General features: G+C 42.4%; 1 protein-coding gene across 1 annotated transcript; it reads left to right on the forward strand.

The window, feature by feature from the left end:
- The first annotated feature begins 2136 nt into the window (after positions 1–2136).
- On the forward strand, positions 2137–6796 carry Sln (sarcolipin). Its single transcript, XM_031344154.1, has 2 exons — positions 2137–2359; positions 6345–6796. Exon 2 carries the CDS (start codon positions 6419–6421, stop codon positions 6512–6514), a length of 96 nt encoding a protein of 31 aa, XP_031200014.1. The 5' UTR covers positions 2137–2359; positions 6345–6418; the 3' UTR covers positions 6515–6796.
- Positions 6797–19540: the final 12744 nt, after the last annotated feature.

Below are 19540 nucleotides of genomic sequence, written 5' to 3' on the forward strand. Positions count from 1 at the left end.
TATGTATTTTATATTTATTATATATTTTACAATGTATTTTGACCATAATGATCCCTTATTTTTAAGTCCTCCAATTATTTCTCCTCACTCCCAACCTCTCTCAACTTTGCATCTACATGTATAAAGGCAGAGAATCAAACTTGTAAGAGCTGACTTCATCAACCTCAATCAGACTTGAGGAGGCTGATTCAGGGGCATTACTCTCAGTGTATTTAATCTCAGTATAGCTCTTGTGTAATGTAATTCCCAGTGCACAAGAAAGCATATTTTTAATTTTAATTAATGTTAATTTTTTCTCTAAAAATTATTTTACATTTATTTATTTAATTTTTAAAAATTTACATGCAAATATGTGTATGGACATGTGAGAGTTGCTTCTTTCCTTCTACTATGTAGATTGGGGATTGGACTTGGGTTGTCAGGCTTGGCAGCCACTATTAGGTCCACACCAGTAGAAATCAAAATTTCTTGTACATTTATGTTTTTAAATATGCTACACTGAAAGCGTTGCATTTTAAGTGGACAAATAGTAGTTTTGAACAGATAGAAAAAGGACAGCTGTGGCTTAGTGACTAGGAAAACATCCCCAAGCATTTGAAGCAAGCTGGCAAGAGCTTGGAGGGAGGCAAAAGACAGAAATCTGACTACAGCCACAGAGTTTGCCAGATGGCAGCAGATAACAGCCAACGTTCGATTGTGCTATAATTAATATTCTCTGTCACTTCAGCAAGCTATCGTTTTACAAGACAAGTGGTGACAGAATGTTGTAATTAGACCACCCTTAGAAGGGCTCATGTTGAAATGAAGAGATGGAATGGAAAATCCTCCTTTTGTTGGTGCCTCTGGGGCGGTAGGGATGATGAGAAAGGCTTGACTGTGGATACAAGCATGCAGCGAGTTGTGTTTGCCCCTGCCTCTGGGAATGACTTATTTTTATTGACCCTAACTGGGGACTCTCAGAGGAGATTTAACCTATTGTTCTTAAAGACAAGACCTACTGAACAGTTCAGCAACTGGAGTTATACTTAAATTCCTCAGTTGATGGCTTTTAAATCCATTTAAACATGTTAGAGGCTTCACTTACGTCCTCAAATCTGATTTGTTACAAACTCGTCCTTGTCTGATTTGAGCCAGTGTTTGTTGTTGGAAATAGTGCCATTTCATTCTTTTAAGATATATTCTTTGGGCTGGTGAGATGGCTCAGTAGTTAAGAGCACTAGGTGTTCTACCATTGGTCTAGGGTTCGAATCCTGGTACCTACACGGTGGCTTACAATTGTCTGGGACTGGACAAGGCCTCCCAGGCCACAGTGCACACATGTGATGCACACACTTACACACTTACATGCAGGCAAAATATTCATATAGATAAAATACAACACAAAGGAAATAAAAGTGATATATTCTAGATATTTCTATCTAGTCTAGGACTCACATTCCCACTAGTTTTTTGTTTTTTGTTTTTTTTTTTTGTTTGTTTGTTTCAAGACAGGGTTTCTCTGTATAGCCCTGGCTATCCTGGAACTCACTCTGTAGACCAGGCTGTCCTCGAGCTCAGAAATCCACCTGCCTCGGCCTTCCAAGTGCTGGGATTAAAGGTGTGTACCACCACTGCCCGGCTTGCAGTCTGTTTTACTGCTATGCTAGTTTAATTGATGGATACAAGCTGTGGCTCCAATGACTGTTTCAGGAGAAATTATCTGAACATGTGAACTCTCTGTGCATTACTTCGATGGAAAGCTATGTGCAGCAGGAGATGGGGCTGGGAAGGGGGATAACTTCTATTGCTAGAAAAAAAAGTCAGTCCTGAAAGAGATGTAAGGGATTCTGCAGCTTGGTGTGGGAATGTGGGAACAAGGCAGAGAATTCTCGCATTTCAAACAGCTAATGATATGGGTGATGACATGAAATCACCCTTTTATAGCTTCATATGTCGAGTAGTGAAGGCAGCTATTTGCTAAAACTAGTCCATTGCTCTTGCTTTATGATGCCCTGAACATATGATGGAGGGATTTATAAAGAGGTAAAAGATGGACTTAAGTCCTACACTACTGCGTCAAAAGTAGGCTGGCAACAAGAGTTTTGAGTTTTCGCATCCCTCTGTTGTTCATTTAAATTGAGAGTCAAAGGAGCAGAGCCCTAGGTACCATATTTCCATGTCCCCCTGAATACAACTAGGCTGGAACCTTTGGAGCTTGTCCCTTTGAGATGTCTCACCAGTGACATCACAGTGATTGTCACCTCCCTCAGACTACATTAGGCCCTGCCCAGAGTCCAGGAGCTCAGACAGCCGGGGAGACAGCTGGAGTTGGAGAGACTGAGGTCCACGGCAGCTTGGGTGTGCTCCTGCTCCTCTTCAGGTAACAGCAAGACTTCATACTTAGCAATCTCTTCCTGTCTCTGTCTCTCTGTCTCTGTCTCTCTCTGTGTGCAATTTTCAAATAAAAATGTTAACTAATATTTATATTTCCCAGTGGAACAGGCAATCACGATATAGGGCATTTTATAAGCTGCAAACCGAATACTGATTCCTGTTTTTCTTTGACATGTATTTTTCTCTTTTTCTAGTTATATATATATATATATATATATATATATATATATATTTTTTTTTTTTTTCCACATCCCAGAAGAAAACCAATGTCACATTTCTTGTAAAATTTGGTGCTGGTTTGTAAGGCTTTGGCTCATGCTCAGGACAACCATTTTGGTTCACAGAGAAGGCAAAAAACGAAGCCAGAGCTCGTGTGTGGGCTCATAGCAGAGACGTAGAACACAGGTAACTGAATATCCACCTACCTCTGCTCATTCTTCCCAAAGGGTGTGTCTGTGTGTGAAAGTAAGGACTGCATTGCCATGTACCTTAATAGAACTGCACCTACGGCGAATTCATCGGACTGGAGTTCTATTCATTTAAAAACACACAAAACAACAACTAGTTAAAGTTTCTATCCAAGTACAAGAAATAGCAAAGGTTAAGCCAGAGGAAAGAGAAGTTTGGTGCTCAGCCTGTAGTCAGAGAGGCTGAAAAACTGGGAGAATGCAAAAGAATGAAAAGTGTTTCAGGCAGCTGAAACACGAATTGTAAGAAATGCCAGTATAACCATCATTTACCAAGAAACAGATCGCTGTCAGCATTCCAGAGGTCCATTCCAAGTCATCTCCCTCCTGCCTTCTGTCCCCAAGTGTGGAGCTTGTCTGTCTTTCCTTGTTTTGAACTTTTACCACCCGTGTTTGTGTTCCTAAGCAACAGGATTAAACTCCTGGTGCTTGCCTTTGTGTAAATGGAGTCACATTCTCAGCTCCTGCTGTAAATCCTCCCTTCATCCCTCAGGTATGGCGAGAGATCCTTCCAACTTGCTCTGTAGCTAGAGTTGGTTGTATATTTTCTTTACTCCACAACATTCAAATTTTGTGGTGAATGTGAGTGCCACAATTCTCACCCATTCTACTGTTGGTGACCAGCCCTTTCCAATATATGGCCTTGGGGGTCCATATTCAGGATGTCTTTGCTGTAAGCACTTCATTTAACAGGCCTCCCCCTTCTCTCCTCTGAATACTCATGAACATTCTGTTCTCTTCTGCTACCCACCAATTTTCTTCTGCTTATCCTCTCTTCCAGACAGCTGCTTGTAAAGGTTTTCAATAGGAATTGACAATGTACATTATGCTAAGGGCTGGGAGGGAGGGGCTGGCAAGATTGCACTTGCTGCCAAGCTTGATAACCTGAGTTCTATCTCCAGGTCCTCTGGGTGGAAAGAGAGAGCTAACTCCTAAAACTTGATCTCTGATCTCTGCATGTGTACTGTGACACACATGTGTCTCCTTCACCAGCTGGATACATAAATAAATGTAATAAAAATTAAGAATGAAAAGGAACCATAATTCAATCATTGACTATATTTTAAAAATGAGATTCTATAATGTGTTCATTAGTACAATCTGGCATGAACCTGTATATTATACTAATTATGTAATAAAAGCTGATTATTCCACTGGTATCTATGCAGCTAATAATTTGGTCCATTGATGATACAACAAATACAACAGGTACAGTTAATTCAGTCAGGCCAAAAGTTGCTACAAAGCTTTGATCCTTTGAACTTTGACCTTTTTGCAAGCCAGTATTCTTTCCATCAAAATTTTCTTTCATGCTACAATCTTGTTCTACAATAATAGCATCCAGTTAAATCATTTAAAAATATAGAAGATTTAAATTTTATTTTGATTGTTTAAACCAAGTGTTAATTTTATCACTTTACCAAAATTAGTAACCTAATTGACAGCATTGCCTGCACTCTTGGAGGATACTTTCCTGCATGTACAATTTGTATGAACAGTGAAGATGCCCTTTCTGCTGTCTGAAATGTTTACAATCTAGGCACATCCTGAGCTTGACTAAAAATAGCTGGCACAAGCCCTTGTTGAAACAGAAATGCTCATGAGGTTAACACTTGTTCTTTGGACTGAGTACCTGTTGTGCGAGGGACTTCTGGTTGACCTCTGCAGGCTTTGTTCCAGTGGAGGCTTGTATGAAGCCATGCAGCTGTTGGAGCTGCTTTATGCTTTCACCAGGGTTGGATGAAGACCTAAGGCAACTTTAAATCTGAAAGATGATGTTATCCTACTCCTAAATGTGACCCAAGGAAAGAACAATGCTAAACTTTAAGGTTTATTTCTGTCTTGATGACCCTGCTTGCAGATATTCCAAACAACAAAGTTAACAAGTGTATTTAAACATGCAGAAGATGAAGAGAGAAAATTCCATATTTTATTTCTTACCCAAAACAATGCAATTAATACAGGATAAAAATATTGGTCTTGGGATGACAGCAGGAAGAGAAACTAGGCTGCTTGTGGTCATCCATACTCTTCAGATAAACACAGCTCTCTCTCTCTCTCTCTCTCTCTCTCTCTCTGTCTCTCTCTCTCTCTCTCTCTCTGTGTGTGTGTGTGTGTATGGTGTGTTTGAGAAATTGGTTCATGCCATTGTGGAGGTTAGCAAGTCTAAGATTTTCAAGGTAAGCTGCCAGGCTGGAGCCTCAGAAAGGAGTGGCAGCTTAATTTCAAATAAAATCTGAGGTCAGATGTTGGAGACCAGGGCATCAGGAAGGCTGCTCCCTTTATGACATTCTCCTTGGCCTGGCAATGGCCATAATCTCTGTGTTTCCACAATGTCTTCCCTCTATAATGCCTGTGTCCTGACTTCTTAAAACACCAGTGTATGGAATCAGAGCTTGCTATAGTAACTGAACTCTTGCGTCTCTTTCTGCAATAAAGCACCAGTGCAAAGCAACTTAAGGTGGAAGAATTTACTTTTAGCTTACAGGTATAGTCCTTCATGGAGAAAAGCCATGGCAGTAAGTCAAGGCAGGAACATGGAAGCAGAAACTGAAACAGAGACCGTGAGCCCCGGTTACTAACTTACTTCCCTGGCTTGTTCAACTACCGTGAGCCCCGGTTACTAACTTACTTCCCTGGCTTGTTCAACTACCTTTTTGTTTTTTTTTTTAAAGATGTATTTTCATTATTTAATATTTATTTTTGTTATTTTAAACTATATGTATGTGTTGGTGTTGGGGTATGTGTACATGAGTGTAGGCAGCCAAGGAGGTCAAAGGTGCCAGACCCCACTAGAGTTAGTTGTTAGCCTCCCAGTGTGGGAGGATTACCCAGTTGAGGCTGTCTTCAGGTTTTATTTCTGTGAAGAGACACCATGACCAACAGAAACTCTTATAAAAGAAAACATTTCATGGGGGCTGGCATACAGTACCAGAGTCTACCTCATTATCATTATGACGAGAAACATGGCAGCATGCAGGCAGAAATGGTGCTGGAGAGGGAGCTGAGAGGTTTACATCTTGATCCACAGGCAGCAAGGAGATACAGTATCACACTGGGTATAGTTTGAGTATAGGAGACCTCAAACCCCACCCCCACAGTGACACATCTCTTCAATTAAGACCAAACCTTTTGTAACAAGGCCACACTTCCTAATAGTGTCATTCCTTATGGGCCAAGAATTCAAACACACGAGTCTATGGGGACCACACTTATTCAAACCATCACTAGGTCCTTCCCAGGTGACTCTAGGTTTATATCAAGTTGATGCTGAGGCTACCTATGACAGTGACCTCATATTAGCTTACCACTTAAAGACCCTATCTCCAAACCCAGTCACATTCTTAGGTCTTGGGGATCAAGATTTCAAGGATAGGTTTGGGGGAAAGGGTTGGTAAGTCAGCACCAACACTCCTTTCTTCCATGACTTCTGTTTCCTTTGTAGAGAGACTGAACATCTTTCAGGAACATTCACTTATCTCCCATGCTGTCTCTCCCTGTTAGGAAGTGAAGACAAGCCAGTGTCCTTGGTGTGTGCTCAGAAGTCCTTCTGGAGTTCTCACCCAGACATTCTGAAGATGGAGCGGTCTACCCAGGAGCTGTTTATCAACTTCACAGTTGTCCTGATCACCGTTCTCCTTATGTGGCTCCTTGTGAGGTCCTACCAATACTGAGGGGCCATGTCACACCCAGGAGTGACTGCTGTGTGCTCTGAGCTTCCACTGCTCTGTTGACATGGGATGCTGCTCTTTGCTCCTCCAGCATCTCTGACCCACACTCACAATGCCTGACACACTGCTGTACTAGGTCCTTGGCATGTTTTCTAAAGATGCTGTTCTTGTAGGCTGCCCAAGGCTTGCTAGCCAGTGAGCCTTAGGTTTGTTCTCTAGCAAATGTATTATTCAAACCACCAGGTTAAAATTAAACTGGATTCTTATGATGCAGAGTAACAACAAGCTGCTGGTCTGTGTCTGTGTCTACACACCTCCCCCAACTCAGTCTCTGCCATCAAACTAATCCTTCCAATCCTTCGGAAGAAATGTAGGAAGAAGTCTTTGCCAGTCCCTTGAGTTCCATGTGAATAAAATTAAGCTGCTCATAAAAACAGCATTTAGAGTTTATTTTAGCTTCAATGTGACCCTTGGCTGGGACCAAAGTGACAAATAGCACATTATTTCTAGCATTTGAGATTAGCCAAGATGCTCCAGCTGCCTAGGATCTAAAAGAAAGCCAGGTCAGAGTGTCACATCTTAGATAATTCCATTGCTTCTCAAACCTTTCCTTCGAGAATCCTCTGGCCAGAGGGAGAATAACTCCATCCTGCAGAAGTGTTGGGTCAGAGCCCAGAGTGTCCACTAAAAATTACAGAATCACTCTAAAGTCTTGTGTTTTATCCATAGCTTTCACAAAAATGGGTTCAGGAGGTCAGTAGATTCTGTCAGTAAAGCCCTTAACTTGTAAGTTCCAAGGCCTGACTTTGGATCCTCAAAGCCATGTGAAAATCGAGCACAGTGGTGTGAGCCTGTAACTTCAGTGATGGTGAGATAGGAAGCAGAGTCAGGGAAGACTTACTAGCTGGTCAGTCTAGCCTACTTGACAAACTTTCATGCTATGAGGGACTCCCTCTCTGATAAAAGGTGGGAGGAATCCAAGGAATGACACTTGACATTGTTCTCTGACCTTCACATGTATGTGTGCAGATGTGCATGCGTACTCCTGCATATACAAGTATATCGCCCCCCCAACAGGCACACAAACATACAAACATGGACACATGTACAAAGCACATTAACACATGTGAACATGCATACATATATGTACACATGCACTCACACACCAAAAAAAGGACAAGAAACACATATTCTACTCACATTGCCATGTCTGTCTGCATTCACATATTTAGAATAGTTAATCCCTGAGTAAAACTGGAACATGAATCATGCCCCTATGAATAGCATATTCCAATTTAGTCATTGTCCTAATGCAAATCAAGCTAGACACCAGGACAGTTTCAAGAAAGGAAAAATGGAAAATACACATCTGCATACATGTTTACAAGACAGACATAGAGTGTTGCTAGCACATCCTGTGCTAGACAGACCACATCTGTTATTTGTGCTAGTTTTGTTGTAACTACAGGAAAGGAGATATTAAACCTCCTGCTTCATAATGCTCTCCACAAAGGCTTTTCCTGCTAAGAATCTGATCTATCATGGCATTACTACCTACACAGCACCCTACCTCTCAGCCTTGTCTGCATTCAAAGAAAATCAATAAAGCAGGGGAAGATTTTTGTTTTACAAGCTATTGATAGTGCATTCTTTCCAGACCAAGTAAACGGAACTCTCAGTGGTGGAGCCTAAGTACCTGAGTTAAAACAGCAGACACAATCTGAACAAAAAGCACAGCATTTTCCAGATGGCCTTACGATGTAGCAAGGGTTGAGGGTTCAGAGCCAACCACTGATGCTCAGACTGGCATGTGGGTGTTGTTTCTTGAAAGGGGATTTCCAGACATTTCTAATGTGCAGAGGCACTAAGAACTGATAGACTTTGAGAAAGTTCATTTTGAGAGATTCCGGATAAAACATGGCCCCTGATACCTTAGAATTAGGTCACCCATGTGGATGTGTGTCTTTAATAATTTATTGTGTGGTCCACACTCTCAGAGGTCTAGAGGGCCCTTGGTAAATGGGTAAAAGGATGTCCTTTACCTGAAGAACACCTCTAAGGATCTACTGATGTTTGTGCATGTTTGAGAGGATCTGTGTGTGGTGGGCTGGGGAGGAATGGGCACATGGAGAGACACATATACCCTCTAGACATTGGACCTCATTCTACATGTTCCCTGAGGCCTGGGTCCTGGTGCCACACTTACAACAGGGACCACTTGGTGAGTCCACTGCATGTTATCTCTGTCTGAGGTTTGGTGCATGTATCACGCCATGAGTCGCCATGGGACCTGAAGCTTGGAAACCTCACTAACCAGGTATTAGTGGTTAAGCTGCAGATCTAAGATCAAGACAATTGTATCTTCTTAATCTTTGCTGGTGACAGCTTTATTGTAGATCTTCAAAGCATTTGATGATATTTCAAGTTATAAAGAACTTAGACTCTGGCTTTGAAATGCCTGGCCATATTTAATAACAGAAACCAGACCAATGCTCCTGAAATATTGGCTTACTTAGATAAAGGTAACATTGCAAACCTCTACATGATTTCTCTTTCCTTACTGATCCTCACCCCATTTCTGTCCCTAACACATAGGAAGATTGCTAAATGTACAGGTCCAGTGTTTTAGGTCACATCATGGATCACCTTCCCAGGGATAGGGACAGCCATTAACAAGCTCAGTGAGAAGCTAGAAATGGCATCTAGTACCTTCCATATCGAGGAGTCTTAGTCTTTAGAGCTAAATTACAACTTCACTTCAAAGACTCTTTTTATGTGTGATTTTTTTAGTTTCTTGCGCACTCTGAATCATTACAGTACACTTTGCTGTCTCCCAGTATTGGTCCCAGGTCCTCAAAATGGGCTTGGATGTCCCAAACATGGTGCTTGATCTCCTGTAGAATGGAGAGAACTGGTTTCTAGATGCTGACTAAAGTTCAGCCCATAGACTCCAGTCCATTCTAATTTGTTTCTTCTTGGCTCACCCATCCATTCACTGATTCACTCATTCATTCAAGTACTTATTTTGAAACTACTCTGTGTTGCACATGGTACACAACCTCTGGAAAGAACATTAACAAACAAGTAAATCCCATCCTCATTGAGCTCATGGTTTAGGGGAGGAAGACGGGTATATGAGTATACAGTTAGAATGCTGTAATAAGTTTTTTTGGGCAGGAGAAGGAAAGCATGGAGGAGAGTCTGGGCAATAGGAAGCAGAGAGCGTGGCAGATGCAGGAATCTGAAACGATCTGCAGAGTGGAAAGGAAGAGTGCCTATCTCATCCCGTAGTGGGACTGCCAGCAGTTACACTATATAAAGGCAGAGCTCAGGTTCTGACCACAACTCTTTTACTACCAAGTTGGATCACCCCTGGGGTCACTCACCCATGGGGAGGGACCTCTTACCACCCACAGTTGTTAGAGTCATGTCTGCTTTACACTGAGCTTAGACTCTAGCCTTGAACTGCCTGGCCATATTTAATAAGAGCAGCCAGACCAATGCTCCATACTCACCGTCTCACCAACTGAGCATTCTCTCTGGTGTAATGTTCTCTTTGTCCTGTCCTAAGTCCTAGGATGCAAAGATCTCAGTATTACTCAGAGCAGAGCTGTTCACACTATAGTGCTAAATAACTATTGGATTTTTTTTTTTTTTAAAAGAGAGTTGGCTTGTAGTGTTGGTTAGATTTTGCTTCTGGTATTTTCTAATCTTGTACCAAATTGTGCATCATTGAAACATCTCATTTTTTATCTACTGAAACTGGTCAAGGTTCTCTAAAGGAGCAGAGCTGACAGAATGAATATTGCAAAAGACATAGATTGGCTTACATGACACAGTCTGGGTTGTCCAACAATGACTTTCTGTGCCTAGAGAGGCGGAGAACTCAGTGGTTGCTCGGCTCACCAAACTGGTTGCTGTGGAAGTGTTGAGGGTCTGGAGGATTCCTGAAGAATACTTCTTCTGTGCTAGAAGGCTGATAGAGCTGGTACTGGGCTCCAGTCTCAGCAAAGGGAGACATCAGCGGTAGCAGCAGTAATAGAGTAGATGCATGCATCAGCAAGGAGCAAAGGTGGGCAGGTGAACTAAGCATTACTTTCCCCTCATTCATCCTCATATCTTGGCCACCTTTGGAATGCATAGCCCACTCTGTTGAAGGGTTTTTCCCTAAAGCTTTCTTCAGTGGGTAGGTGTGTCTATCCCTACCTATGTTCCTGTCCTCAATGCCCAGCACACCCCATAAAGTAGTCAGTGACAAAAACCAGCTACTGCTGATCTGTTTTCTTCTGATATAAACCATGGCTCTAGGCATTTGATCATTTTTGTTTGTTTCAGAATTGAATTGTCATTATTGTAGTAGTCATCATCATTGTCATCATTGTCATCATCACCATTCTGTACAAAAGGCCTTTCTTAGCCAAGATATGGCCACCTACAGTCTATCTTTTGGTTGCCTGCCCTATCTGCCTCTCCCCAGCTCTCATTTGTAACCACTTCTTGCTATTTGTAGTTTCAAGCATGCCCTCTGTCTTCTCTCAACGCGACCTTGTAATGCTATCATGTTGTCTGAATGTCCCACTTTTTTCCTGGCTCACTCCTGCTCACTTGCAAAGAATGCCATTAAGTGTTATTGTCTCTTGGAAACTGTCCTCAGATAATTCCCTGCTCTCTGGGTCCCTGCCTGCAGTCTCATAACTCTTATCGCAGTGTGTTGGTTTGTTTGTGTCTCTCCCATGTGGGCTTTTTCTCACTGCAGATACCCTTCAGTGCTTAATTTTAGATTCTAGTGGTCCATAGTCATCATCACTGGCTAAGTGTTTGTTGAAGACATTATGACTGCCTGGCCAGATAGTAAAGCTTTAGAACAGATAGATAGCATTTCTGAGACTAAATATATGGCCTGTGCTCACCACCCCTTGTTCTATTTTTTTTAAAGGCATGATAAAAAAATTGTTCTACTTCTAAAAGTTCTACTACATGAATGAGCAAACTAAACTTAAAAAAAGAAAACTTTATACAGTTAGAACAACCTTTTCAAAGGCAGTTAGCTCCTTCGTGAAATATTCATGGTGCTTGCTTCTTTTGATCTATCTCTATCACCACCCTGAACAAGTTGACAATGTTTATGAATTACTCATCAAAGCCCAATGTGTTGAGCGTATTTTCAAGTTCATCTACCAACAGGAGAAAGTCTCATTATTCAAGCTGTGTGTAGTTGGGGTTGAACTTTATATATATATCTATCCATTGGATGTCTACTGAGTGTTAGGAGCTCTCATGGATTTTATTTCATTTAATCATTTTATTGTGCAAAATATCTGTCCTTTTTTATTTGAATTTTATTTCTTAATTTTTTTTTAAAAAGATAGGCTGTCACTATAGAACCCAGGTTGGCTTCAAATACACAATCCCCTGCCTCAGCTTCCCCAATGCTGGGATTACTACATTCAGCTTGTTTTATAGTTAGAAGTGTTTATTTATTTACTTTTTGAGACACTATCCTGTCTAGGCTGGTCTCTGGACTCAAGAAGTCATCTCACTTGAGCCTCAGAATTACACAGGCAAGCGATATTGGGTGCCTAGACTCAATAAACATTCATCTTTGTCCTTATCTTAAAACTGAGAAGATGGGTGCTCAGAAAAGGCACCCTAAGATGTACTTAGCCCTAAGAGACTGAACAGAAAACTAAATCTAGTTCTATCCAGTTCTGAGAAAAGGTAGCCACACCTCCTTCCAATCATGTCTATCAGTTAGTGAGAAATTAGCAAGCTTAGAAGTTATTGAGGATAGACCCTGCCTCAAAACCAGAGGCTTGTAAAACCAGGAGGTAATTGGTTTAAAAAGTGGATTTGAGTCTGATTTCTCGTCCTGGGTGCAGATATGACATTTAAACTGCCCAAATGATCATAAGCTTACTGCCTACCAGGAGGATTTTGTAAAGAACAAGAACACATTAATGTACTCTTTCCTCAAGAGTTTAGTCCAGATGGTCCTGTCAATCACCTAGACACCTACTCTGCCCAAAAGCTGTTTGGGAAACTTCCAGAAATAGTTTAAAACCTACCTACAAGTATGAGTTCAGACAGTGATCTCTCGGGCACTACCCAATCTCACAGGGTAAGGTTTTTTTTTTCCCCCTCCACAACAGTCCCTTTGGCCACTGCTCCCTCTAACTCTTGAGGGTTCTTTCTATTACTGTGCAATAAACTCAATCTTCTATGTAGTGCTCTGCATGCCCCTTGTGAATTCTTTTGGTTGTGATCACCAGGACCATCAGCTGTCCCTCACCTCATCAGGGGAATGACTCAGAGTTTAAGGTGGCTTTCCTTAATGTGGTCTGCTAGTGCCAACGGTACGGTGCCCGTGAGTGCAGCCCCCAGGCAAACCCCTTATTTGTTGTACAGCTCAGCCATACAGCACGTGCAGAGCCCTAGAACCACCTTTTCTTTCAACTGAGTAAGAGATGGTAAGAAAGACTGCTGATGACTGACCAGCATCATTTCCAGTGTCAGTGTTAGCCGGGAGTGGGAGGGGGGCTTAAGTGGAGATGACAGCCCCATCTCCAACATTAGCTAGTGTACACACTTGCAGGGATTTGTCAAGTGGTATCTCTCACCTCCTACTCATTAGATCATTAAAAACAATGGTCTGGGGAAAAGCAGTGTCCCTGGATCCACAGACTGCATTTAGCCTAGTAGCAGGTAACCCCCAGACAAGCTCTGATTTCTGTGAGCCCTCATTCCCTTAGCTTTAAAAACAGAAGGGGAGGGGGCTGGAAAGAGAGCCCAGCTGGCCAAGGGCTTGTGTAGCTAACATGGAGACCTGACTTCAATCCCCAGAAACCACATAAAAAGCTAGGTTGATCATACATGCTTGTAATTCCAGTGCCGGGGAGGCAGAGCCTTAGGTGATTATACCACAGCCATGTAGTCATCACAACGCAAATAAACAGGACAATAATAGCTGGATTTACAATAAGGAAGCTGGTAATACTCCTTGCCAGAAGAGAGTAGTGTCACCAGACCCATATCTGAAACCCCACTACCTGTGTGCACATCAGTTGCACATGTGGTCTTGGGATGGGGTAATATATTTTATAGGCCATGGAATGTTGACTAGGGTAGCAGAAGGAATCCAGTGACATGGCTTTTTGGTGATTGTCCTGACTGGTATTGTGTGTCAACTTGACACAAGCTGAAGTTATCACAGAGAAAAGAGTCTCCCTTGAGGAAATGCTTCCATGAGATCCATCTGTAAGGTATTTTCTCTATTAGTGATCAAGAAGGGGAGGGACCAGCTTGTTGTGGGTGGTTCCATCCCTGGGCTGGCCTAGTAGTCCTGGGTTCTATAAGAAAGCAGACTGAGCAAGCCAGGGGAAGCAAGCCAGTAAGTAACATTCATCCCTTCATGGCCTCTGCATCAGCTCCTGCCTCCAGGTCCCTGCCCTGTGTGAGTTTCTGTCCTGACTTCCTTTGATGATGAACAACAATGTGGAAGTGTAAGCTGAATAAACCCTTTCCTCCCCAACTTGCTTCTTGGTCATGATGTTTTGTGCAGGAATACAAACCCTGACTAAGACAATAATATAACTGTAACCATCTAGGGGTCTTGATAGGGTTCATTTCTCTGACAATTATAGAATTAAAAGGCAGGAAAAAAATTTTGATTTTGACAGGTAGTTGGGGAGAAACCTTGAACACAACACACAGGAGCAGACAGAATCAGCACTTGAAGAAAGGCCATCCTCAAGAGCTAGGAAACACACACACAGTAGGTACAAGGAGGAAAAGAACCTCCACACACAGTAGGCACACAGAGGATAAGACTCTCCACAAACGGGGGATGGTGGTGGTGGTGGAGAGCAAAAATCCATTCTCTCTTCCAGGATTCCTGTTTTTGAAGTCTCTGAACAATTTTTCTCTCCTAATTTAGGATGGTCAGTTTGAGACACAGGATGGCTGATTGGTCCCTGACTGTTGTGTCGTAATCAGGCCTTGAAGTTGAGCCAATCCATCAGCAGGGGCCTAGGGGCTGGAGAAAAAAGCCCACATGGTCTTTGTTTTAAGCTGCCAGGCTTTTGTGTTAGGTCAGGAGGGTAAGGAAGAGGCCAGTCATCTTAGAAACCCAGTGTCTATGTCACAGTCATGGCCCCTCTCCCTGTCTGCCTACCAGGGAGTCTGTCTAACTCCCAGGTCCTTGGGACTGCTCTGAGTCAGCCAGGCTCCTGGAAGTAACCCACCATGCCCATTGCTCCACCATGCTGGATTTAGTGGGGTCATTTCTTTGGTCTGTGTTAACTAGACACTGCTTTCATCTCCCCAGAGAAAGCCACAGAACAGGTGGTGGCACTGCTGTGCCTGCTTCAGTGCTGTTTTAGAAAGGAAGATAATGAAACGCTTCACAGAAGTTGGCAATGTTTGTTTTTTTTTTTTTTTTAATAGCGGGAAGAGCTGAGTTGCTGTTCCCTTGGCTCTGGAGAGTGTCGCGGTTCTCGAGAACACAGTTCTAGCATATAGAAGGGCTCTTTGAGTGGCAGCATCTGGACCGCTCGCTCACTTGCAGACCACTGCACCCGCCCCAGACTGACTCTGTTTAAAAAAAATGATGTGGAGGGAAACCAAGGGAGGCATGTGATGCTGAACTCTGGCTTCCACATGTATGCTCCTGGAGATGCACTCCCATTCACTTGTGCAAATACCCCCACACATACTAAAAACGGTTTTGTTTTTGATTTGTTTTGTTTCGTTTTTTTTTTTTTTTGTTTTGTTTGTTTGTTTGTTTTAAGAGAAAACTGGTTTATTTAGAGTACTGCAAAGAGAGCAGTGAGCAGGGCAGCAACAGAGAGCTACCTGCCAAAACTTAATTCTTTTTAACCTAAGGTTATGTAATGAAAGAGTGTGTTTTGACATATTTTCAGGGAACATGAAGGAGCTGTCGTTCAGATTTTAAGAGCTTTAGAAACGCTAAGCATCAATATCTCGCCCCACACTACCCGGCCCCCTTGGCCCACCTCTGCATTGGGTTCCTCTTTTCATTCCAATGGTTGGCTGTGAGTGTCTGCATCCGTCTCAGTTCGATGCTGGTAGAGCCTCTCAGAGAACAGCCATGCTAGGCTTCTGTCTTCGAGCACAACATGGCATCAGTAGTAGTGTCAGGATTTTGGTGTCTGACCATGGGATGGATCCCGAGTTGGGTCGGTCACTGGCCGGCTATTCCTTCAGTCATGCTCCACTTTTGTCCCCGCATTTCTGCTAAGGTTAGAGCTCAGGGTCTTAAAATTCAGAACCTTGTTCTTTTCACACGGCGTAAGTGAGACAAAAGTGGGTCTCCTCAGTAGGACACATGGAGTCTGCACCACGTGACCGTGGTCTGGGGCAGTGCCCGCAAGCTCCTGCCAGTCCCGTGACTCAGATCTGACTGTCAGTGGTCAATCAATCCCTAAGCCGCCTCTCCACTTTATATTTTTGTGATATAGCCTTGAGAAGGTCCTGGAGGAAAAAAAAAAAAACCAGACTATTTCACTCATCATCTGTGATGATATATATAGCCATTCTCACCACATAACTGGCAAGACCCTGGCCAATTTGTCCTTATAATGTCAAACTCCTTGAGACTCTCTGAGGGGTGGTCATGAGAAACAACACTCTAAAAGCTGGTCTCATCTTTGCCTTACTCCCTTTGTCTATTCATCCAGAACGGTTTGGCCTTCTAGTGTCTTACAATCCATTTTAAGATTTCTCTGTGGGGGTTGGGAGCATAGCTCAGTTGATAGAGGGCTTGCTTTCCACGCATGAAACCCAGGGTTAGATCCCCAATACAGCACAAGCTAAGTGTGGTTGCACACTTCTGCAATCCCCGAACACAGGAGGTAGAGGCAAGAGGGTCAGAAGATCAAGGTCATTTCCAGCTCCATTCGTGACCTCTTGTAAGACAAAAAAAAAAAAAAAAAAAAAAAAAAAAAAAAAAAAAAAAAAAAAAAAAAAAAAAAAATCAGTCAACCAGCCAAATAAGTAAGCAACAAACAAACAAACAAACCAAAACCAAAACCAAAACCAAAACAATAACAAAATAAGCAAGCAAGCAAATAGCAAAAACATTAACAACAACAACTACAACAAAAACCATCAAGGGGAGTAAGGTTATTTTTAGTGAATGGAAGCTAAGAGCCATGGTTGGAATCGACAACAATGAGAGACCTTTTCTGGAAGCCATTTCTTTCACCCTACCCCAGCCTATCTGTATGAGAGAAGCCACATTCAGAATGCAGAACAACGGAAAAGGTGGGAGGCTGGGCTTGGAGAATTGGCTTGGTCATGTGGTGGTTCCCATAAATCTTGACTTGGGAATGAGAGAGTCATTCTTAGGTAAATTGTGCATTAGGCCATGTGATGCAGACTTTAAGGGCAATTTTGGACCAGTTCACTTTGAATGTCACTTAGGAAAGATCACATCTTTCCCATTTAATACGATTGATGATTATCCTGCGAGCCACTGTGCATTCTGGTGTGGAGTGAAACATGTACACCTTGCGCCCGAGAGACCTCTGTGCTTGCCTTCATCTTCCTTCCTCATATTTTTAGTGTCCCAGAGATGCTATTCTATTATCACCTCCTTGGTTCAGAGGAGGCTGTATTTAATTGGCAAATTTGTTCTTCAGAATAAAAAGATACCCTTCTTATCTCCAGTGAGATGGTAAAACTAAAGCAAGCCTAATTCTTCAGACCTATTTATTCAACCCAGATGGACACACACATCTGGGGATGAGGCCTTAGGGCTAGCTCTTCAGGGAGAGTGGTGTGCAGTACCTGGCAGCCAGACAAACATTTTGATAGCTCATTTTTCATTTGCAATTCAAAACTAGCAAATGTTCTTTAGAATACTAGTTATGATGACTTGAAAAAATGCTAAGAGCTTTTTTCCATCTGGCTGTCAATCAAAAGTAAGAAAAAAATGTAAACCTTGGTCCTGAAATACAAGTTGTCCCAGGCCTGGAGCAATGGCTCAGCCACTCAGAACCCACACTGCTCTTGCAGAGCTGGATTCCCATCACCAGACTGGGATGCTCACAACTGCCTGTAACTCCAGTTCCAGGAGATCTGAGGCCCTCTCCTGGCCTTAGGAGGCATTGCACCCACGCACAAACCCACACTACATTCATACACATAGGGTTTCTCTGTGTAACTTTGATTGTCCTGGAACAGCTCTGTATATTAGGCTGGCCTCAAACTCAGAGGCCTTCCTGCCTCTGCCTCCCAAGCGCTGGGATTAAAGGCGTGTGCCCCCATACCTGGGTTAAAAATTAAATAATCTTAAACAATTATGAGTTGTTCTATGTTATTATATTGTTTTAACTATGAATAATTATATAGTGTCTTACATGTTTTAGGATAAGGAGAATTAATTAGCATTTTCTTGGGGGACAAGGGGAAGAACAGCAGGGGAGGGGATAGCAGGAACATTTTGTTTGGCTTGAATGTTCTGGTTTTGAAAAATAAAAAGCAATTTATTTTATTAATTATTTATATATGTGTGTGTACATGTGTTTTGGTGACCACAGAGGCTGGAAAGAAGGGTGTCAAGTCCCCTGAAGCTGGAGTTTCAAGAGGTTGTGAGCAGCCTGATGTGTGTGCTGGGAACTGGACCCAGGTTCTCTTGTGAGAGTAAGAATTGTTTTAAACTGCTGGGCCAACTTCCAGGCATGAAGTTGTTTGCTCATTTCCAGACAAGGCCTCACTGTGAAACAGCCCTGGCTGACCTGCAACTTGCTATGTAGTCCAGGCTGGCTTTGAACTCATGACAATCCTCCTACTTCTGCCTTTTTGGTTCTGGGGTTCTAAGCATATGCTACTAAATTTGACTTTCCTGAAGCTTTAAGTCAATTTCCTTTTTTTTTTCTTTTAAGATTTATTTATTATTATACATGAGTACACGGTAGCTGTCTTCAGACAGTCCAGAAGAAGGCATCAGATCTCATGACAGATGGTTATGAATTACCTTGTGGTTGCTGGGATTTGAACTCAGGACCTTTGGAAGAGCAGTCGGTGCTCTTAACCACTCTCCAGCCCATTAAGTCAATTTCTTAAGCAAATTAACTCCTAACCATGTTTAATAAGACAATCCTTAGCTTCTCTGTAAACAAAAACTTAGTAATGTTTGATGAGTTTTTTTTCTAGTATTCTATCTACAACTACGAAATGTTTCAGATGGAGGAGTTTGTGATCCATCTATGTGACTGGGTTTCAGGACAAAAGATGAAGAGAAAAAGAGAAGTATGGACTATGACTTCCTGTTTTAATGTGGTAGAACATGTTGACATGTGAACATAGTCCTAATCTCAAGGGTAAATAAGAGGTTGTTTATTCTGGAGCCAAATATGAATGACCACGGACTGGGAATGTGGATACAGGTTATCCGGGATAACGGTCTCACGAAGTTTTTGGTTTTGTATTTGTTTATTTATATTATTTTATATGTATGAGTGTTTTGCCTTCATGTATGTATGTGTACCACTTGCATACCTGGCACCCACTGGGGCCAGAAGAGGATATTGAATGTCCTGGGATTGGAATTATAGACAGTTGCAAGCTACATATGGGTGTTGGGAATTGAACTCTGTTTCTCTATGAGAGCAACAAGGGCTCTTTATTGTTGATTGAATTCTTCAGCCCATTTCATGAAGACCTTTATTTGTCACAGAACAAAGAAATGTCATAGGCCAAGTCTTTTAAAAATATATTGGGGGGAACATGGGATGGGTTGGTGGGTAAGGGGCTGACTTTACAACTATGAGGACCTGAGTTTGAATTCCCAGCAACCACGTAAAAGCCAGATGTGGAAAGGTGCATCTCTAACTCCATCTATAAGCTGGGATTGGAGAAATAGGAGTGTGTGTGTACGTGCGTGCGTGCGTGCGTGCGTGCATGCATGTGTGTGTGTGTGTGTGTGTGTGTGTGTGTGTGTGTGTGTGTGTGTGTAGGGTTGTGAGAATAGGCAAGATCCCCACAGTTCACTGGCCAGCTGATCTAGCT

This window comes from Mastomys coucha, unplaced genomic scaffold (genome assembly GCF_008632895.1).
Source record: "Mastomys coucha isolate ucsf_1 unplaced genomic scaffold, UCSF_Mcou_1 pScaffold23, whole genome shotgun sequence".
Classification (NCBI taxonomy): Eukaryota; Metazoa; Chordata; class Mammalia; order Rodentia; family Muridae; genus Mastomys; species Mastomys coucha.